Here is a 22,684-nt window from a genome sequence, read left to right as displayed (position 1 = left end):
GATATATTAGCTAGGCCTAATTTATTCCACACTGATTACCTTGTTATATTGCACACATCAGACTCCGGGACAGTGAAATGCCTTCTGTTATTCTGAGAACCATAACAGCCAAATCTCCCTCATGCTGATCAGCTCTCCTCTCCCGCTGTGAATCGATGCCTTGTGCTCTGGCCTTCCTGCACTAAAACTAATCTAGTTGACTTTCATAACTAGTATAATCTGATTATAAATCCCCTGGTATGAGCGCCACACAGAACAGTGTGGCAGAGGTCACACAGTGCTTGCTGAGAAATGCCACTGGACTGTGTTCAGACTGAAAGGGCTCTCCATTAAGTAGGAGATTACACACTCTGCTGCATCACTGTTAAAGAGAACATAATTATAACATCTAGGATTACTTTTTTGGCCTTGATGACTCCTGATGTGTCTATAAAGGTATTGCATTGTGTTTAACAAATCAAGCCAGAAGATATATTTAAAAAGTGCTTGTTAATATCATTGTATATTAATGTTAGTTTACACATCATCAGCATTTATGAAAATGGAAATGGTTACCTTGTGCATTGTATTGTTTTCCTATGGAGTTCAATGGTTTTAGCTTTTCTTTTACAGTTGCCCTGTTGCCTTGGAATATTCCCTTGCCAATAAACCGCAAAATCTAATGTTCTTTTCTTTGTTATGAGTGTTGAATATTCAATAAGATTTCCACAAAGTAGCTCTATACTGACCTAAAGCACCTCATATCCTTTTCCAGTACTTTGATTGTCTAATGTTTATATTAAGCCAAATATCTGACATGCGGTGTGTTTTTCTTACGGCCACCAGAGAAAAGTCCTCCCTGGTTTGTTTGGGTTAGACAGCAAAGGAATGAGGGGAGGAAAGACAGAGAGATGTGGGGTGTAGTGAGAGGTGAGGGGACGGTGGCAGGGAGAAAGGGAGTGTGAGTAATCTTGGACAATGCACTCTGAATTTTAAAGAGGGAAGAGAAAAGGGTGAGGGAGAGGGGGAGTGGAGGTTCAGAAAGGAGAAAGTGTGGGTAAGGAAGCGAGGTGGCAGAAGGACTGAAAGGGAGGGAAGGGCCGGGGCAATGGAGCAAAAGAGAAGATAATTAGATGGAGGAGAAGAGCGGAAGGGTAATAGTGGAAAAAGCAACAGAAGGAAAGTGAGGAGATGGGGCGAGTCCATGCAATGAGGGAATTAAAGAATGAAAGAGAACTAGAAAAAGATGGGGAAGACAAAGGTGGGGAGAAGGGAAAAGTTGGAGGTGGCGGAGGGCAGGGACCAGGGGGTTACATTCCTGAAGTGCAACCAGCCTGGTGCTGGTCTGCTGCCCAATGTAAACACAGCGCAGAGAGCTGGACTGACAGCCTGTCACTGTGACTCACGAGACAGCGAGTAAACAAGTGTGGAAAGGAGACTGAGGTGTGTGAGGTAGAAGTATAACAAAAAAAGGAACCAAAGAACCAAGAGGTGAAGTCAAAGACAAGTTTATTGTAATGTGTATGTGTTATCTTGCCAATACCCCGTGTTATGAACTCACTTCACATCTCTTTTTCTTTAACAAACCAGGACCACCCAGTCCAGGACCACACATTGTATTAAGGTCAATGTATGAAATGATTGTTCATATTGCTCTGACACTGGAATTTTAGAATTGTTACATTCTCTGGTAGAAAATTGTTGCTTTTATTGCAAGGGTCATGGAAAAAAGCGATAGCCCTACAAAATAAAATCAGATACTGTAGGCCTATATTGTTCACATTATTATGTACTGTGCCTATCAGCCGTGAGGGTAAGATTTACATCTTCAGTCTGTGGTGCTAGTACTACATCTAGTGGCAATTAGATAGTACTGCAACTGAAAAAAGAATGTTGACATAAAACTGTGACTGAAAATCCTAGCCTAAACTTAAACTTCTAAACCTCTTAACTACTTTGTCAAATAAAGTTAAAGGAACGTTCATGAGTGATGTCAGTGCAATTCATCCCACAACATAGTAAAAACAAAAATACAAATACAAATGACATTATAAATGATTGAAATACTATATGAACTACAATAAGTTATAACAACCTTCAGTGATTTAGGAAATGAAAGCAGCACTATTTGGTAATTCCAAGGGAAGAGGAATCAAATACATTTGAACTCAACTCAAAACAAACAATGTTGCATTTGACATTTAGGAAGCAACAATTACAGTAAAAAAATAAATATTCACAAGACATTGAGAGTAACCATTCCTTCCAGCTTGACAGGAACAAACAGCATATGTTCTGCTAGGAGATTAGCAGGATGATCAAATGGAGGGGGGGTTGGGGGCTTAAAGTGCAAAGACTGTATCTTCAAAAACTGTTAAACAGTTTTTGAAGATACAGTGCAAATGTTACAATACAGGTGCAAAAGTTCAATGTTCTGCACATGGATATGTCAGTGTAACAGTCAAATTGCTGGGAAGTGTATCCTTCACAGACAGTACCCGACCAAAAGTGACACCACAAACCACTAGAAACCTATTGAATTGTGGTTGAATGACGTCAGTTGAAGTAGATACTGATGATAAACACTTCCTTCAACACTTACGGTCACAAGTGTCGCTGGAATATTTACAGTCTCATGTGAGCCAGGTCCCGGCAGTCACAGGCTCCTGTAGCTTCCTGGCTTGCCACATATGTAAACTCTATGTGAGCTCTATATTCTAGAAAAGATAGTCTTTGTTCTGAGTAAATATCAGACGTACTTCTTCATCACCTTCTTTCTCAAGATGCTTCTCTTCCTTCCTGGTTAGGGTTGAGGCTGATATTCTCACTGGAGAAAAAGAAAAATATACCAAAAAATAGCAAAGGTTGGTGGTGACAAAAAATGTGGAATCAAAGCATTATTAGAGGACTTCATAGATGAGGAAAATGGTGTTTCGCAAACTTGCACTTACTGCAGATTTCCGTTTATGTTGCACATTTGTCCTGCTGTCGTTCCTGAAAAATAATGTAGAAACAGTTGTAAGGTTTTTTTATTTATTCTATCGTGTAAACATGAACATAAATGTGTGTTTAGCAGAACACTATATCTGTCCTTACCTGTCTTTTTCTTGCACAACAACTTGCAAGACACTATCACAATAGTAACACAAATGATGACTGCCATCACCACGAAGGCAATTATTAGTGTCTGATTGTTAGATTCAGGTACACGCTTGGGTTCACCTTGAAATGAGAACAAATATAATATTAAACACATGTACTGTTAAAGTTTAAGCATAACGCTGACAGTATTTTATACTTAAAGCTACTTGTTGTCAACACCAAATCCTGTTGGCTCTGTTTCTTTGCTCTTATTCTTTTCTTTTCTATCCTCATTTCAAATGGCTAGGACAATGCATGACTATTTTTTATTGAATATACCATATTTGTACTGTAAACAAGATATCACAATGAAACATTTATGTCAGTGATTAGGTTTATAAACTAATACAATATAATTACTGCAGTATCAGGGGCATTCAAAAGGATATAAGCTCCTCTATATTGCACATTCTTATAGCCCCTGCTATGACTGTACATTTTAAGAAAGTAGGGGAAAAAAGCATCCGAAATGCTCTGTTATTGGTTAAAGTTATCTAATCATGTGATCTACCACATGGCATACTGTTTGGAAAAGCTCTTCTGCTACACCTGCACGTTCTAATCTTATTGTCAGTGGTGTGAAATTAAGCTCAACGTCCTGTCATGTAAATACTCACAAACTGAGAACGTGTGGGACGTGGCCTCTCCCACAGAGCAACTGAGATACTTCCACTGTCCACTGGTGCAGTTGATGTATGTGGTGCTGGAGCTGTTGAACAGCATGGTGTCTGGACTGGACACATGACTGCTTTTCACCTCTTTGAACACCTGAGTGCTTGAATTCCCAGACTCAGGTGTAATCAACTTCATCTTGGTTTTTGGGTAGCCACCATGAGAAGAACATGTCACAACACAACCAAGATTTCCATCATCACAGGTTGTTTCAACTGAGGGTTTGCTGTAGTTGGCTAAAGTGAACAGACATTGCAATCCAATTTTAAATATTGTATTCAGTATTTCATTTTTGTAAGTTAAGTTAGAAATGAAGTTTAAATTTCTTTTTAAAATATTTACCTGTGACAGCTAGCTTTATATTGTGTACCTCAGGCGTATTGTTGTCATTGTACCGAATAATGCATCGATACACTCCATTATGTGAGATGTTCAGTCTGATCATGTCGATGTGGGCCTTGTTGCGATCCATTTTTGTGTTACCCCAAGGTTCTGGCATCTCCTTATCTCTTATTGTGTGGTAGCCGTTGACAAATTTGTCGCCACTTTGGAAGTAGATAAATATGATTGTTCGTGTCTTGTTCACAGGGCAGCGAAAAGTCACATTTCCACCAACCTCCCCTCTGAGTATGGGGGTAACACTTTCTGAAAAAGAAAGAAAGCAGGAGTTGAGGGTTAGAGCATAAAAGAAGGTTTTTGTGACTGGTTGGTGTTGAGAGGATTGCTGTTTACGACGGCAGGCAGTTATCAGAAAAGCATCACAGGACATACAACTTCCAAAATTTGAGCTATGTACAACCAAACAAGACAAATTCCATTCCAAGGACAGGTGCCAAGAATAAATATGAGAGCTGTACAGTTAGGAAAAGGAAACCATAGCCTATAAAAAGTAATATAATCTGAATGTATGCTAAAGTATGCATAGAGGGTCAGAATTAGATATCAGTATGTGTTTTTTTTGTAGCACGCTTGTTATTTATGAATCAATCAAAGTTTTAATGTCACATTGAGAATTGCTAGTGACCATGTTTAATCCTGTATGGCTGTAATTTACCATCCTATTGCCACAATTATAGCATGATCCTAGTCACCAGATCTGAATCCAGTAAAACCCCTTAAAATAGTGGCATTGTGAATGTGGATCTATCAAATCTATTAGTTTCTAATAAAGAAAAACTACACTTAAGTATGATATCTGGAAGGGGTTACAAGAGGTTACATTTTTACTTGAGGCCGTGGGTGGGCGTAAAGGTCAAGGGATTTTCCTTTTGGCTTTCTGAGAGCTCTAGATTATGACGTCGTAGGTGAATCTCAGTTCCCCTTTTTTCCTCTGCTTGGATTGTCTTTACTAATGCTCATGTGTTACATGATGGAAATGTCACAGTTCATGACACTCTACAATAACTGGAATATCTTCTCATTGTCACATTCAGTGTGGGTGTTTAGCGTAGAACATTGCTTCTCTTGAGTTTGGGTTCAGTGTACAGGAAGCAGAAACAAAAATCAAGCCAATGAGGAAACTTTCAGCCTGGCTTCAGTGTCTAGGCTAAGCGGCAGCACTGCTCAGTTGACATAGAGACATATTGTTTCACTTGTAAATACAGCATTTGGCATTTCACATACATGGAGGTTAAATGCCATGACAGATGAACTCACCTGTGACTGAAATGCTCACAATCCAAATAAGAGCTGCCAGTTGGAGGGAACGCCCCAGATTCCTTTGGTAGAAATCATAGACAGAGAAAAAACATATCGATGGTCACATGGTTTCTCAGGTAATGCTGCACAATACAGTTACACAGCAAGGTGTGTACAGTACACACATGTTACACATGTTACTGTAGAGACCTCTGTGGTCACACATTGATCCCCAGACCTGATCGGACTTGGATCCTCAAGGTCAATATCATATTAATAATTCCTTTAACAGACATTTAGAAAAGCAAACTTTTTTTGCATGTTCTCCCTGCGTGTGTGTATGGGCTTTTTCCAGGTTCTCCAGTTTCCTTCCACAGTTCAAAAACATGCCGATTTGGGGACTAGACAAACTGGACACTCTAAATTGACTGTAGATGTGATGGATGGACTGGTGACCTGTCCATCTCTATCAGTGGTACCGGCAGCCTGACATCAGGAGTCTGCTTCATCTTTGAGAATTTTAAATAAAGTGGAAAAAGCTTTTCTGTGTGTTTTTGCATCAAGGGAAGACACATTTAAAGCGTAATTACTCATGAGAGAGAGATAAACCACTGAACACTGCACTGAGGCTTTCAGCGTGAGAAGAGTGGTTACCCTATCTGTGGCTCCGGTTTGTCATTGAGCCATATTTTTAGACATGCCTAAAAAACCTGAACAGAACCCTGGAGAGAAACTGTTTTCAGTCTTTCTTCACAGTAATCTGTTTTCATGTTCTTGGCAACTATTTTCTAAGTTATATCATTTGTGAAGAGTATAAACTCAGCTTCTGCTAGTACAACCTTTGGAAACATATCTGAAATTAGTTTTCGGTATCCCTGTAGTTTTTCACACCTGAGTTCCAGGGTCACAAACTAATTGAGCCAGAATTTATAAAAATAGATGATTGTTTGCAGTCTTTAATAGTTGACTTGTCCCCCACAATAAGTGTTTGACTTCCAACAGTGACATCATCTACCTCAGCAGTAGCTCTTCCTGGAATTTTATTTCTCCACCCATATATAATTATCCAACAACACTGTGTATTTCTTAAAAGAAAACATCATGGTTCATTTACAGTATGAGTCATCGCTCTTACCGGGTACATTGTAGGGTGTAACTGGACACCTGTTAAAAAGAGATACAAAATGTTGATAAAAGCATTTCATTGGGAATATATTGTAAATAAACAATCAATAAACATAATTTATATACATGTAGTACAATATATGAAAAGTGATTTTTGCTAATTATAGTATTTGTGCAGTCTGTAACTTGTACACAGTTATGCAGGAAAACATTGTCTTTGAAATCTTTATTCGAACAAACAAACGTGAAATTATCTGGCTGCCTTTTCACAGTTCATTAAAATGGTTCTATTGTCCTGAAAGAACACTCCGAAAAACGGACTTCAATTTAGGGAAAGTCCCAGTGTGAAGTGTAAGGGAATGCCCCGATATATTAGCCACTGACAGTCAGTGTAGATTTGTCTTGATTTTATGTCAAAATGCTGAAAGTATCAGTAACTGTACAGTTCCAACAATAGACTACAATGAGAAAATTAATTTGTTATAGAGCTTGTTGCAAGTGACCTAAGAAATATTCCAGGTGAGAAAGTGGAATTGTATTGGTTGTAAAATAAGTGAAAGGAAAGGGATAATGAAACCCAGAACCTGGTTTTCCTAATCACATGCTACTTTTAAACTATTTAAACTTGTCCAAAGTTTAAATAGATGTTGAGTTTGAAAAATAAAAAACAAAAGTATGATTCAGGGGAAACACCACTACATAGAGGAGCCCCATGCATTTGTCCAAAACAGAAACTACAGCTGGAAATTCCCCTGGGTGAATGAGGTGACAGTTTGGAATGTTGTGTCTTAAAAAGTGAGACAAGAAAAAACGTGAAAGGGATATTAATAATCATGGAATATTGATTCAGAATGAGTCTAATAAAACAACACGTCATGGGATGTTTAGAGGTGAAGTCTGTCAGAGATGTTGATGCAGTCTAAATTGGTTAGTGGTGGTTAGTGGTGGTTAGCGCTCTTGCCTTTGCAGCAAGAAAACCCGGGTTCGAGCCCCGGTTTGAACAAGGACCTTTCTGCATGGAGTTTGCATGTTCTCCCTGTGTGTGTGGGTTTTCTCCGGGTTCCCCGGCTTCCTCCCATAATCCAAAAACATGCAATGTGGGGATTAGATAAATTGGTCACTCTAAATTGACTGTAGGTGTGAATGGTTGAATGGTTGTTTGTCTCTATGTGACCCTGGTGAACTGTCCAGGGTGGACCCCGCCTATCGCTCTATATGTCACCTGAGATTAGCACCCCTGTGACCCTCCCGTATATATATATGTGAATGGTGTTTTGTCCTCTTTAAATGTGCTAGCTAATTCTGTGATAGTAGTTAGTATCAGTAGTATGGGGATTTCCATGTGACATGACGTAGTGTACTTGCTCTTGCTCATCAAGTTATTTTATTATGAGGTAACAGGTCAATAGTAAGACTTTCACTATCAACAGTAAGCCCTTTGTTTTTTTTTTGTTCGTGTGGTTAACGCTACATGTGAGTAACCATTAGATACTTAGATTAGATTAGATTAGATACTTGTACATAGGGGTTTGTTTCGTTGGAATCCCTGCCCAGCCGAAGTTTCACTAATCTGAATCTTAATTAATGTTTTTCAGACTCTAAAAATGTATATATACATATAAGCGTTTCAGATTAGTCTCTTATCACTTGGCACTTAACCTAACATTTGTCATCTACAGTGTCTGCAGTGATCAAAACACATTTTACGCAATATGTTCTTTTGAAAGTCCCGATCTAGCAACCCTTGACACCATGCACCTTCCAGGAAGAGTTACATTTTTAAAATGTGCCTGAGCCTGTCTTTTTGCGTGTCTTATTATCATTGCAAGGTCAACTGTAGGCATAACACATAACCTCGACTGATTACTTCAAACTTTTACCTTATTCCACCCCTTACCCTCAAGTCTTAACTTCATCACAACCTCTGACAGATACACACACACACACACACACACACACTCCTAATATGCCAAAGCATAATACAGAAAACTATGTCAATGCATGAGAGAATTCCTTTTTTATCATCAGCATGCTGATATCTAAATAACAGCTTTAATCACCGCTATTTAATTTAAATAAGACAGGAGAAAGAAAAGCTCTTACCATAATGTTGCCTTTCTTCGTCTGTCTGAAAATAACTGCGATTAACTTCCTCTTCATGAGCCCTTAAACAAAGGGTGGAGCTGTGTGAGTCATCTGGCCGTTGTTTATTTCCTTGGCCAATCCACTGACAGCTGTTATTTGCAACACTTATATACAGTTACACTCTATGAAACTGGTATATGTTCTGCAGAATCATGTGATTTGTGTCAGTGTGTGTGAAATGCGTGCATGCATGCATGCATTCTCTATCAGTGATGTCGCAACTCGAGCGTCGAATGTCGAACTTCCCTTTCAGTCCATAAATTCTTTAGAAGTGAACTCAGTCGTTCACCCTGTGAAAAACAAATGCCATATCTCTGTCAGAGAGTAAAGTTTAATGACCCCTACCACCCGCCATTATTATTATTATTATTATTAATGCTCACAGGGCTTCTTATACAGCCTTTCTTTGGTGATGAACAGGAGTTTGCTGCTCAGTGGACAGGGCGTGGAGAAAGACTCAAGTCATAACCAAAATATCTAAAAGAGTTCATAAACAAATCAGTTCTCATTATTCTTAGGGATTTAGAAACTCAAAAACAATCTAATTTTAACTCGTGCCAACTCTGAGTCACATCTCTCTTGAGGTGCTTTTACTGAAACCATTTATTTTCAAAAAAATGAGTTTTACAATAACTGTATGTACAGTTTGGTAGCTAATTCATTTGATTAGACCTAGTCAAGAAAGGCACGTGTGGGACTGTGTTGACAGTCCCACACGTGCCACTGCATGTAAGGACTAAAAGTAAGCCAATTCCTGTGTCTGTATCCTTTTTTTTTGGATGTGAAGGTCTAATGATACTAATGAAGGTCACTTGTGTTTGTGATGTTGACTCGACTTGTGAAGCACAGAATAGAGCAGCTCATTCACAACTGGATTTTCCCTTCGGTCCATATATGGTCAATGACAGAAATGGAACTCCAGTTTCATAAGAAGAGAATCCCTGTTGTGAATCCCAAAGTGAGTGGTTTTGCATTGGTATACGAATTTAATTATAAATAAACACTGAACATGCCTTAGGAACTTACAAAGTGCATTTTAGTTATGTATGTAGCTTCAAGTTGATATACTGTATGTAAAAGCCTAGAATGGTTTTTAGGCCCACATTATCTTTATCAAGATTAATTTGAGATTAATTTAGCCAAAAACCCATATTAATTTAAGCAAAATAATCTTAACAAAAAATCAACCAGGGATTCCAAAATTCACTGTGTGTTCCAGTTAAAAGCCTTGCAGCAGCGTTTTGGATGACATGCGGTGAAAGGCCTTCTTATATAAACAGGTAAAAGGGCTATTACAATAGTCCAGACGTGAGGATATAAAAGTGTGAATAATCATCCAGTTCAAACTTAGACACTAGAGGTTTGAATTTAGAAATATTACGGAGATGGAAGAAGCTGTTTTTTAGAATGTTGCTCAAAGGACATTGCAGAATCAGGATAACACCTAGGTTCCATCACATATTTCCTTCTTTAGCAGTGATCTGATGATCTGATTGATATTTGACTCTTCTCTCTATAGTTTATACACTGCAGTGAATATAAACCCTGCTTAAATCAGTCTCCAACAACACTGCAGATGTTTGGAGTGTAAGAGGAAATGGGAATACCCGGAGAAAACCCACACAGGCACCAGAAGGACATGCAAACAGAGAGGTGTTGCTGTGAGGGTTAAACATTGCACCACCCCAGTCTGCCAATCTGGAAGTTCCTAACTCCAAAGTGAGAAATGTGATTAATTATAAGATCTAGCTAGGTATTTTTACGTGGGGAAAAAGCAATAACTGATGCATGGAGCAAAAATGTATTTTGTGGTAGCCTCTCAGTTTTCTCCTGTTGACTGACATGATAAGGAAATTTTGTGTCATATGACTGTGAAGCCTTGTCCTCAAGGACTTTCTTAGATGGTGCATTTCCCCTGAAATTACAGCGTTAAAATACATGATCCAGTCTAAAAATAACCATTAGAATAAAATAGAACAGAGGGTTTATAATTGTTTATTTCTATGTTACAAGTAAAAAAGGGCATGTCATATTTCTTATGTTTACAAAATAAATATAAAAATAAGAATTATTTTAAATAAAAGTATGTTGACTATCTTTTATTATTTAATAGTCTAAAACAATATGTCTGATTTCCTTTTGAAGAAGTGAGGCACCATGTGTTTTTGGAAATCAAAAATCATGTGTGGGTGTTGTTAAAAATGCAAGCTTGTTTGTGCATGACATACAATTTATATATTTATATACTATTTCAAGTAAACTGCGCACTGTACGTAGAGTGCGTATATTCTAATTCTGATACGTCACGTGGTACAAGACATCGTAGTGGCTGTCCTGGTAACCACGCAAGCATAATACTGAAGAACACACACGGACAGATTTGTCACAGCTTCGTCAAATGGACTGAGTCACAAAAAGCTCCGAGAGTACAACGTGTTGCGAAAACGGTATGACACGAAGAATGCTAATGTTAGGCAAGAATGCTAAAGGAAAACCAGTTGGACAAAATGAACGTACTTTATCCACACAGACGGCGAGCTTAGCTAGCTAGTCAATGTTAGCTGCCCTCTGATGTCTCTGCTGAAGTTAGCTCAGAAGGAGCATCGTAGCTTTGCTAAATGTGTATTTATTTGCAAGCAAGTAGAGGAGGATGCTCAAACAGAAGCGAATGTTGCAACCCGACTTTATTAGAGAGATTGGAGTCACTTTATTTTCATTGAACGCAGTACTCATATAACGAAATTAAGTTAGACATCCATTTTTTTTTAGTTTTAAGACAATATTGCTATAAGTATAGCAACGACATGAGCAGTGATACAACTGGTCCTCGTATTTTACATTCTACATTCGCCTGCTTCAAGCAGGATGCTTGACCACTCATGTACTTTTGGATAAAGGCTATTTTTTGTTGTTGTTTCTGAATACATAGTTTGTGTTGTTTAATGACTTATCAGACTCAAACTTGGGTCAGTTCTTACAGAGCTAGTGTTGTGGTCCAGATCACACTAACTGAGATCAAGTAAAGTACCCCAGATTTTTCAAAACATTTCCAGAATTTACCTGTTCATATTCGTCATATTACAGTAGTTCATGTAGTCCACAGTCTAAAGGAACTGTTCATTTTGTTTTCTTGAGCTTTTCAATATACCTTTTGTTCTAATCTGTTTCAGTGGTTTATTGTATCTTTTTGGTCCCTCCCACACATTTCTAGTATTATTAGTATTTTATTTAAAATGCTGAATTCTCTATGACCAAGACTAAACAAGTAAAAGTGTGTCCATGACTGAGGTGAAGCTGAGACCTTCAAAAACCTCAAGTACAACAACACTAGATAGAACAGTACATACAAGTCTAATCCATCTAAGATAATATAAGATGCAGTAAAATGATAAAAACTGCATCAAATTGCAGTTTTTCCATAAATGCACACCAGTCCTCCACACTCCTACACGTGTAACCAGTATACTGCATATACAGCTTTCTCACTGTCTGCTATTACTTTAGTTCCAGCTTCAAGATGCCCCATGGTTCTGATGATACTCGCAAGACATTTATACTGACCACAACTGGAAACTTCTATGGGCTAAAGCCCTCATCTTCCCTGGTTGACAGCCCGGAGCTCAATAACTTCTTGGATGATGGAAATGAATTTGTCCTGTCCATCAGCAGACATGACAATAACCTTCACTTGTCGAATAAGGTAACAAAAATGCAGAGAGTGTCAATACAATGTTTAACATAAAAAAAAAATGTGATAAGGGGAATATATGCTGAAGTCACTGACTTGCAGCATGTCGGTTTGTTTGTAATTACAACTGCTGTTCAATTCAGTTGCATGACTTGAAAATGTATCTTTTAATCATCTCATCTTCATCTGACAGATTGAAACGTCAGGGGACAGCAGAGACAAAGTGTTGGTCTTCTTCAAGCTCCATCCCACAGTGATCACTGAAGATAACCTTCACAGGAGCGTCCTGGTGTCGTCCATGTTAGAGTCTCCTATCAACACTCTCTATCAGGCTGTCAGACAGGTCTTTGCACCTGTACTGCTGAAGGTTCGTCTATACTCTATGAAATATGTATATACTGTTGGCCTTTCTGCCAGATCACACAGTGAACAAAATCGAACTGAAAACTTGGCAGGTGTCAATATTATTTTCTACACTTGTAGTTCACAAATAAAAACTGTAATCATTTACTCTTACTTTTTAAATTTAAATTTTTCTTCCCTCAAGGATGAGCGCTGGCGTTCAGCATTTGACCCCAAGTTGGCAGGTCTGCTGAGTGAGCTGGAGCTTGGCCTGGGCTCAGTGGTCCGCCAGTCTGGAGCACAACCATCTGCCAAGAAAGGTCGCAGAGAGGAAGATATACTAGGTAATTTACATAAATACATTTTTGTTGAAAGAAGGACAGAGTTGTGGCCTATACAGTCATGGGAGCTGTTTTTATGTTTTAAATATTCCACTTTTTGAGGAAGGTTCCAAGATGTGGAGTTTATGAGTATATTATACTCATGAAAAAGATGAACAATATTATTGTTGATTGCATTTTAATATATACTGTATGTTTCTCTGGAAGAATCAACAGAAGCTGTAGTGACATAATGCACAACTGCATTTGCCTTTATTACAAACATTTAACCCTTTCACTTAAAAGATCATAAACATCAGTGTCTCAGACTAATATATGTATACAAATAGTCAATTGTATGAATCTCTGTGTGAGAGTGCATGGCAAAATTTTATTAGCATTTAATTTTTTTAAAGGCCGTTTTTGGTAAAAAAGAAAAGAAAAAAGAAGATGATTATGTACAATATACAATATAAATTGTTTTTGATTCCTCTGTGCAGGTATCCTGACTCCTATTGATGAGTTCCAGTACTGGGCAGATCTGTGTCAGTCAGCAGAGAAAAACAGTGTGAGAGAAAGAGCAGCTTATTTCACCGAGCAATTTAAATCCATACAAAAGGTATGTTTGCAAACCGCTGTTTTTTGACTGTCTACGCAGTTGTTAATTAAATTACGATTAGTGAGAGATTATTAAGCAAGGAATCCACTGGTTGATAAAAGAAAGCCATTGCAGCTTGTCATATTTCCAAATGTATACTATTTTTCACAAGCATTTCACTATGTTAATGTAAGGGGGAGACATTTCCATTAACACAGGGTTGCCATTCTTCCACTAGGACTATGGTGGTTTGGATGGCTTGTCCATGTCTGATGTTGTGGATCTGGTGGAACAGAGCAGAGATGCTCTGGATGATGTTTGGCGGCAGACTGATTTTGAGCCATATCCAGAAACACGCATGGTTCGACTCATGGATGTCATTGGTGGGGCTCTCTCACACTTACACTGACCAACAGAATGAAAAAAAACTTTTCTGACTTGGGAATTATGATATGTTGTACATCTACGTTGTGGACATCATTTAGTGACTGGTTGTTGATGAAATACACATCTTTTGAAATGAAACCAACATTATTTATCATACAACTCTACACGCTACAATACAGTTCAGACATTAAGACATTCTTAATTAAACTGTAAAATGGTTGAGATTAGTGTGGAACAAATATCAAGTTGTTTACATGTCTATAGCCTAGTGTTTGGGTACTCAGTATGTGGGTGCTTTTGTAAGTTACTATTAGGTCTCTATTTTGTTTTTGTGTTTGTGTGAATGCATGTATTAGGTGGAGCTCTGGGAAGATATGTGCAGAGGAAGCTGAGTGGTCTCAATATTTTTGAAGAGCCCTTTGTATCACTGAGAGAGAACCTGAGGATGGGTGTTGTCATCTGTGAGCAGTGGGTGGTCGTCTGTGATCATCTGACAGGACAGGTATGGATTTGACAAAACAAACACAAAACAGTAAAATACAAATGAAACCCATCTTCATTAAAAACAAACAAAAAAAATGTTTTATTAAGATAAATGTTGAAAACATGATTTTTTTTTCAGGTGTGGAAGAGACATGCACCTCATGCCTGGAAGGGAAACAAGCACTGCCCACAGAGCCTCCATTGCCTTGCAAAGAGACTGGATGAGGTAAGATGTGGTTCTAAAGTGCATATATTTGTTTTATAAATTTACTATATAATTGTATTTCATATTGAGTGGATGAAATATATAATTATCATTTTAATGGACCTTTTCTCCTTCCTGCATATACATCTTAATTTAAAGTCACTGATAAACTATCTGAGCCAGTACTGTAGCTTTCATGCATGTCAGTGATCATTTTCTCCTGTCACCATTTGCCAGTAATGATTTCACACATAAGTGGGTCACTTTACCACACTGATGGCCATATTAACAGTAAAACAGTTATCAATCTGTTGTTACCAGTATTCAAAGGATCAGAGTAGAATGTCAATACTTACAAAAATAATTCTGAAAACCAGACACATGAATGAAACATAGCTATACACTCTCATGTTTTTGTTTATCAGGTGCTGACTCTGCGTATGGTTCATGAGAAACTCCTGCATTTGCTACCAGGGGGGAAGCAGCAAGCTCTGACGTCAGATCGTGTTTTTGAACCTTTCTCGGGACTCAACCCTCTACATTACAACCCTTACACTGAGGTAACTGCAGGGAATTTTGCGTGCATTAGTGTGACTGTCGTCATGCTCCTGTGACTTTGTTATGATAATGTGGGTGTACTGTGCAATAGGTTTTTCTCTTCCTCAGTTGATTTGTATCATGTTTGTAAGCTCCTCTCATAAATTATTATTTGATGATAGTGATGTAAGCAGACTAGATCCCGACACCTGCACATATTTTACTTACTAGGCGCATCACTGTTTTGTAGCCTCTTTGGAGAGCAGCAGTTGCCCAGTTTGAGCACCTAATGGCTCCGTCAGAGCAAGAAATAGCTGCCAAACTAAAGAGCTACATTGCCGATGTGCAGGACAATCCACAACAGGTAATAAAACACACTGCTTTAACTCTAAGGTTTGAAATATTGTGTGTTGATAAGTCAACTTACCACATGTGCCTTGTTGTGTGTGTTTGCTGCTGATAAAGCTGTTGCAGGTGTTTCAAAAGCACAAGGAGTTGATCAGACGTTCCACCATCAGTAAAGAGCTTCAGTCAGAGAGAGAGACCCTACTGGCCAGACTACTGGATTACAACAAGGGTACACAGTTCTGTCTTGGCAATAATGTGACAGTGGGTTACTGGGTGGGCTTTTCAGACAGGGCAGCAAAAGATTAGAAGTAAATGCAGCATATGAACACACATGTAGCTTATGGAACAATGTTGTTGTCCACAGCAGACTGTTCGTGATAGACTTGAAATGGTGGCATAGAGGTGCAGATGTGGGTGATGTGATATTGACATCTTCCTGAAAATAACAGAACACTTGAGTTGTAAAACAAGTATTTTTTACATTTATTTTCAGACACTGGTGCACTTAGTTTGCCCGAGGAGAGCCAACAGTGTCAGACTTCAAATTACCCCAACACTCACTTTTTCAGAAATGCTTTAACGTAAATGGGGAAGTAAAAGGTCCTCGTGGTAGAATGTATGTACTGTCTTAGAAAGGCTTTACCACTCTAGCTGCTCACTCATAGTAAAAGACGAGTAAATGATTGTCTGCCAAATGATGTATGTAACCCTAACCCTAACCCAAACAAAAAGGAAAACAATTATGCAGTTAATTCAGCCCATTTTGACACAATTATGGCTCATTCCCAAGCCTTCTCTGCTTCTCTGCTCATATTTATATTTTTTAGGACTGAAGATTGACTTTGAGACCCGTTGCCATGGAGGTCCTGGAGAAAAGTCTGGGCCTCTTATTGGCAAGAATCTTCCAGAGGTGGTCAATAAGATTGTGTGGGTCCGACAGCTGATACACAAGGTCATTGAGTGTTTACACTATGGGTGCCTGAATTTGCATGAATTTAATGGTTTGACATGGATTTTCCAGACAATACAGATTAAGGAATGCCCTTCATCTCACAAAAGTGTGTCTTGTGAATGTGATTCTTCTTCTGATTAGGTGGAAGACTCTGTCTGCATAGCTAAGGCTCTGCTTTCAGACTTGTCTGGGTTCAAAGGGTTTCTGCATTTCTGTGAGGACCTACTGGAACTTCTGAGAACCTATGAGCAGGAACAGTTTGAAGATTGGTCAAGAGATATACTATCTGGACTGGCTGACCCAAAGTCAGGAATCAGGTTGGAAACATTGGACACTGAAAATTATTACCTGGAAGTGACTCACAAGAATTACAAGGGAAGGTCGGGGTCATGCTAATTAATCCTTTTCATTTGTGGGATTCAAACTTTTTCATTCTGGTGAACAGAATGTATGCTCTCTCCCACTCTTTGCATATATGTCTGTCTTTCTACAACTTTCTCCTCTAGTTTTCTTTTCCATGTTCATCATCACCTACTTTATATAACATATATTAACGACATATTTACTGTACATCATAATTGGTGCTTGTGGTTGGTATTTTCAGTCTTCAGCTAATGTCTCCCTATGTACAGTCTCCAGGCCAGTAATCGTGTCATGGACCTGGACCATGTGGATGGCAGATTAAAGATCCTGTACTCAGACAAACTGGTCAGTCTGCTCCGGGAGGTCAGGCAGCTCTCTGCTCTGGGCTTTCCCATCCCAGCCAAGATACAACAGGCTGCTAATACTGCAGATAAATTCTACCGACAGGCCATTGTCCTAAAACAGGTCAAGATACAAATAAATCAATATTTATTCCCCTCAACTATTTAATTCTAGTAAAGGTTCTCTCAGGCTAATATTGTAACACAATGTTACTGTGTTATAGGTGGCTCATTTCTACAATACCATTGACCAGCAAATGATTCCTTCTCAGAGACCTATGATGCTTGGTCTTGCCTTGGCCTTTGAACAGGTCATCAAGGTATGGCTCACATTTACTGTTGTAATTTCGAACTACAATAATAATAGTAAGTGGTATCTTTCAGAGAAAACGTTTCTACTTTTCGTTTTCAGAATCCTCGCTCACAGTCAAAGGAAACGGGGGGTAAACTGCAGATCACGTGGAACAACCCCAAAGAGTTGGAAGTATACATTTCCAAGCTGCAGTCTGCTGCCGAGAAACTTTCCTCAGAGAATAGAAAGCTACGCAAATGGCACACCGACTTTAATGACAAGGTCATTTTTTAATGAGCTTTTTTTTTTTTGCTTTATCACTGAATACAGAGACAGTTAGCTTTAATTTGCTCCACATTTCGTAAGCACTACTTTTGGAAACATATTATGAGATGAAAGACCTCCTGTTGTTTATGTGCAGACCTCTGTGTGCTCTGTGTTTCTCAGGTGGTGTCATTGATGAATGTGGACCTACTCAAACACCAGCAGCGGTGGAAGGATGGCCTTCAGGACCTTCGTATGGGCTTTGCCACTCTGGAGGCTCAGGTAAGTAAATCATGTTTCCACTCAGAAACAGGAAAAAGAAAGTCTCCAAGAAGCTCAGTGGTTATGGGTTATCACACTAATTAAAGTGTAACTATATCCCTAAACCACTTTTAAAAACCAGGATATATTAGGTTATCTTGTCATGTTATTTTCTGATCCAGGTGCAAATCTTAAAGTCCTGCAATTGTACATGTGATGTGTGTGTGATAAAAATTGACATCTACTGCTTCTCTAGTCAAACACCAGCTACTGCGTTCAAAATCAATGGCTTTCTTAGTCCATAGAAGTTGGTGTTGTTGCTTTGTCTCTCTTTAACACATTGTCAATGATTGACAGGTGTCAAATTAATTAGATGGTTTAGTTACCCTTTAAGACACACATATGCAACCTGTACATGATGTAACCATCTAATTGTCTTCTTTAAAAGCTGATGAATGTATGTGTAGGGCTTTAGGTCTGATGACATGCAGGCATGGCGTCAACACTGGAACCATCAGCTTTACAAGGCTCTTGAACATCAGTACCAGATGGGCCTGGAAGCTCTGAACATGAACCTGCCTGAAATACACATAGATCTCACTTTCAGGTCAGTAGACACCTTCTGTCGTCCACATTTCTGTCTCGCACGATGCTCTGATTTCATCCTTGGACATTTCCTCTTACTCTTCCTCCCAAACATACTGTACAGTATTTTCTCCTCATCTTGCACTCCTAACGCTCACTTCTTTTTGTCTTTTCTTCTCTGCCTCTTGTGACCATTTTTCTTTGCCTGTCTCCCTTTCTCATTCTCTTCTTCAAAATCGATTTGCGTGAAATAAAGGATAAAATGTGCCTTTCATTTTTCTCCCCCCCTTCCTGTGAAAAGGCAAGGCCGATTGCAGTTCCGTCCTCCATTTGAAGAAGTCCGAGCACGCTACTTCAGGGAGATGAAGCGGTTCATCTCAATCCCAAATCAGTTCAAAGGGGTCAGTGCCCAAGGGGAGGAGCTTATCTTCAGCGTCATGATTGACAGAAATGCCACTGGGTTCCTGACCATCTTTAGAAAGGCTGAGGACCTCTTTACTCGCTTGCAGGCTATACAACACAAATTTAAGGTGCCTGAATTAATGATTTTTGCATAAATGAGAACTCTGTGTGATCACTACAATCTTGTAAATAGCTTGTGTATAATGTTAAGAAAACATTTTTTTTTCCATGGATTCAGCCTGTAATGAGTTACATAATATGAAGTCATTAATAATTTGTGCCAGCATCTAGGTCTCTACTGTGGTGCTGTATTTCAGCTTGATATTGAGAGATTAACCTTTTCTAACCAAGTGTTCAATGGAGTGTTGCAGTGAGATGTTGCTATGATGTTTTCTCTGAAAGATTGTAGCTTGAATTTGTAATGCTTCCCTATTTACATACTGAAGCTCTCTTGTTTTCATTGCCTGTGGTCTCCCCTTCAGTCTACTGTAATACAACACTGTGCATAGTATATTTTCCCTTTTTGTTCTGTAGTCGTGCATGTCTAAACAGTAGGGGTAGGCCCTTGGCCAACACCAGACTTCTCTTTTTTCTCCCCTTTTTTGTTCTCTTTTCATTTAGTCATCTAATGTATGTCTAGCTTTGATGTGGCTTTTGTCACCTTTGGATGCACACAATCTCACAATAATTCTGTGTGTGTGTTATAGGAGTGGGTGGTTCCAGGACAGGTGGATTTAGAGAAGTTGGTGGAGAACCATTTGCACTCCGTACAGGACTGGGAGAGAAATTTCAAGGCCCTGAAAGCCCGGGGTAAAGAGTCTGAACGTCTGCCCAGGTACATATACAGTATCACACACAATTAAATATAATGAAGTAATATCTACTTTATAGAAACAGGCACATCAAGTGATACCTACTTTACACTGCCTCCATATTCATATTAAATCCAGTGTGATATATACACAGAAAGATGAAACCAACACGATCCCTATCAGATATTCTGACACCTAAAGGCAGATCTCTTTATTAAAAAGTGAAATGAATGAAGCCTTGTCACATTTGTGAAAATACAACAGCATTAGACATTTTTTATAATAATTCATAGCACCAATGATATGTCTTTGTGTTTGTTACTCTATTCACCTCCCTGTTTATCATTTTTTGCAGCTGACTTCAGGTCACTGATGTCTTTTAGTCTTGATACAAAAAGATTTAGCTCAAGAAAAGAGACCCTGTCTTTAGTTATCTGCAGTCAACCAGATTTAGTCGAGGTCATTTGGCACTGGCCTTCATTTATCCTATAATATTTAAGTTATTGATGTTTCACATTGAGAACTGGGTAAGGCAGTGAATTGAAAGGCCCGACGGTATGTTAACTGACACCACAAATAGCCGGACATTTGAATCACAGCCACAAACCTCTTCTTCTTCCTCCTCTGTCAGTCAGGAGAAGGTAGACTGTATCACAGTCAACTGTGAACCAGTGAAAGCTGCCATTGACGATCTGATCCAGAGACTGTTTGACGTGCTGCTCTTATCACTAAGGAAGTCCATACAAGGTATAAACATCTTTTTACTTTCAGTATTATTCTGTTGACAGTTGACTTAGTGAAGTAACCACAAACTTTCCATATTCCAATTGCTTTGTCTCTTCTTTGCGGTTTCAATTTTGTTTTCCGTTCTTTCAAACAAATGACATGTCGTTGCTCTTGTGTGTGTGTGTGTGTGTGTGTGTGTGTGTGTGTGTGTGTGTGTGTGTGTGTGTGTGTGTGTGTGTGTGTGTGTGTGTGTGTGTGTGTGTGTGTGTGTGTGTGTGTGTGTGTGTGTGTGTTGCCATTTTCCTTGCTCTCAGGCCACACACAGGCCATAGACACTTTTGTGTCAGAGTCAATGGGGGTCTTGTCCATGCGACCAGAGAACATGGAGGAGATTGGTACAGCCAGTGGCAAATACAGACAAATACTGGCCAACAAAATGGAGGTTTGTCAAACACAACAATATAGTAGGTATCATGCTTGAGTTGACTGCAAGCAAGTTTCAATTTATTCTTAATGGTCAGCAAAACTGGTGAGTTTTCTCATATTAGGTTAATTGTAATGCCGATTGCGTTAGCTACTGTCAGTATCACAGCGTGCACGGATATATTTAAGTGTATATACAGTTATACTGTGTGTCATGTTATATTTTTGATGAACTCATTTTTTGCCTGATGGGCCAAATGTTTGATTTTGATTATCTGATAATGACAGTCACAATGAAAGTCACTATTGTATATACACTGTATGCACTTCATGTCTCCAGATCTTACCTCAGTTCCAGTGTGTTGAGGAGAAGAACCGCTTGCTGCGAGCAGTAGCAGGATCAAGCCTAGACTCACTGTCCTCTCTCAGAGCCAAGTGGGACAAACTGGAGCTTGTCATGGAGAGTCACCAGCTCATGATCAAAGAGCAGGTAACATAAATGCAAATTTTGGATCTTGGCTTAAAAACGTCTCCCTAAGTTTATGTTAAGTTTCCTCTATTTGCCCTTACTTTCTGTCATGGGCTGGGTTCTTGTGCCGCTTACTTTCTCTTACCCTGTTTCTCCATCAGGTGGAGGTAATGCGGAGTAATGCTGCTGGACGTATCGACACATACAAGGCAGATCTACAGCGTTTTAAGGCTCGCTGGGACCAGCTGAAGCCCAAAGATGAAGTGCTCGAGACGGGCGATCATGCTGCCCTTCTCGCATGTCTCCAAACCATCAGGGATAAACAGCAAGAGTTCCAGGAACTTGAGCTTGTCCGCAATAAACTGCTGTAAGTTTTTAAAATGCTAAATGTATAGTTCTTTCTATGCTTCAGCACCAGCAATAGCTGTGGTCAGAGGCATGATGTTTTTGTGTCGCCCATGCGCTTGTCATATTTTTATGATATGATATCCCAGGATTGGAAATGTCAGGACATCTTGTAAGGATGATTAATGCCTTAGATAAAAGGTATAAATCCTTTTTCTGTTGAGATGGGATTTTTACATTACATTTTATGTAATCAGCTATTATAAGTCCAAGCCTTACAATAGGTGAACTATATTAGTGTCTTTTTGATTAAATTACTTATGCATTTCAATTAGGGTTAGGGTTAATTCCATTTCCATTAACACATCTTACCCAAAATGACAAGAAATACTGTAAAGATATCACCCTCTCTTCTCCTCTCAGTGAGGACTGTGGCTATTTTGACCTGGAGGCACCAGATTTATCTCTGGCAGAAGAGACAAAAAGAGATATGGAGGAGTACAGCCAGATGTGGGGTCTATATGAGGAGTGGCAGCAGGGCTTTACAGAGAAGGCCCAGGAGGACTGGATCACATTCAGGTAAAGGTTTACTCTAGGTACCTTGCTTAGTTTTTACTTTTTAGCCATTACTGTATGTACTTATATGTCCTGTTTTAATATATATGTTTTTTGTATTGTTTTTTAATAGGAGTAAGACCTATGTGTTTGAGGAATTTCTCTTTACATGGCAGGACAGGCTGCAGAAGCTAGATCAGCCTTCTGCTATGTCTGTTAAACTACAAGCTGAAGTGGACAAATACAAGGTAGCAAAATTTAGCACATTTGAAGGAAAAGGAAATGG

At 39.0% G+C, this 22,684-nt stretch overlaps 2 protein-coding genes across 3 annotated transcripts in view; one reads left to right on the top strand and one right to left on the bottom strand.

Moving 5' to 3' along the window:
- Positions 1 to 1,471: 1,471 nt before the first annotated feature.
- Positions 1,472 to 8,752, bottom strand: LOC122773051. Its single transcript, XM_044031432.1, has 8 exons — positions 8,659 to 8,752; positions 6,566 to 6,594; positions 5,449 to 5,510; positions 4,135 to 4,437; positions 3,738 to 4,028; positions 3,076 to 3,201; positions 2,931 to 2,973; positions 1,472 to 2,806 (listed from the first exon to the last, which is right to left on the bottom strand). The coding sequence occupies exons 1-8, from the start codon at positions 8,713 to 8,715 to the stop codon at positions 2,758 to 2,760; spliced, it is 960 nt and encodes a 319-aa protein (XP_043887367.1). The 5' UTR covers positions 8,716 to 8,752; the 3' UTR covers positions 1,472 to 2,757.
- Positions 8,753 to 11,050: 2,298 nt separating this feature from the next.
- LOC122773195 (cytoplasmic dynein 2 heavy chain 1) overlaps positions 11,051 to 22,684 on the top strand; it is an 89,570-nt gene continuing 77,936 nt past the window's right edge. For both annotated transcript variants that reach the window (XM_044031676.1, XM_044031675.1), the window contains exons 1-26: positions 11,051 to 11,147; positions 12,205 to 12,400; positions 12,582 to 12,755; positions 12,936 to 13,074; positions 13,551 to 13,669; positions 13,887 to 14,031; positions 14,392 to 14,537; positions 14,658 to 14,744; positions 15,149 to 15,283; positions 15,511 to 15,624; positions 15,726 to 15,837; positions 16,436 to 16,560; positions 16,702 to 16,877; positions 17,193 to 17,388; positions 17,489 to 17,584; positions 17,677 to 17,838; positions 18,004 to 18,102; positions 18,549 to 18,688; positions 18,968 to 19,196; positions 19,776 to 19,903; positions 20,512 to 20,627; positions 20,921 to 21,048; positions 21,370 to 21,519; positions 21,660 to 21,865; positions 22,267 to 22,422; positions 22,532 to 22,646. In XM_044031676.1, coding sequence (XP_043887611.1) covers positions 12,218 to 12,400; positions 12,582 to 12,755; positions 12,936 to 13,074; positions 13,551 to 13,669; positions 13,887 to 14,031; positions 14,392 to 14,537; positions 14,658 to 14,744; positions 15,149 to 15,283; positions 15,511 to 15,624; positions 15,726 to 15,837; positions 16,436 to 16,560; positions 16,702 to 16,877; positions 17,193 to 17,388; positions 17,489 to 17,584; positions 17,677 to 17,838; positions 18,004 to 18,102; positions 18,549 to 18,688; positions 18,968 to 19,196; positions 19,776 to 19,903; positions 20,512 to 20,627; positions 20,921 to 21,048; positions 21,370 to 21,519; positions 21,660 to 21,865; positions 22,267 to 22,422; positions 22,532 to 22,646 — 3,576 coding nt within the window. In that variant the 5' untranslated portion in view covers positions 11,051 to 11,147; positions 12,205 to 12,217. The remainder of the gene's footprint in view (positions 11,148 to 12,204; positions 12,401 to 12,581; positions 12,756 to 12,935; positions 13,075 to 13,550; positions 13,670 to 13,886; positions 14,032 to 14,391; positions 14,538 to 14,657; positions 14,745 to 15,148; positions 15,284 to 15,510; positions 15,625 to 15,725; positions 15,838 to 16,435; positions 16,561 to 16,701; positions 16,878 to 17,192; positions 17,389 to 17,488; positions 17,585 to 17,676; positions 17,839 to 18,003; positions 18,103 to 18,548; positions 18,689 to 18,967; positions 19,197 to 19,775; positions 19,904 to 20,511; positions 20,628 to 20,920; positions 21,049 to 21,369; positions 21,520 to 21,659; positions 21,866 to 22,266; positions 22,423 to 22,531; positions 22,647 to 22,684) is intronic.

This window comes from Solea senegalensis, linkage group LG8 (genome assembly GCF_019176455.1).
Source record: "Solea senegalensis isolate Sse05_10M linkage group LG8, IFAPA_SoseM_1, whole genome shotgun sequence".
In the NCBI taxonomy this organism is placed as follows: Eukaryota; Metazoa; Chordata; class Actinopteri; order Pleuronectiformes; family Soleidae; genus Solea; species Solea senegalensis.
This window is presented reverse-complemented; position numbering and strand designations above follow the sequence as displayed.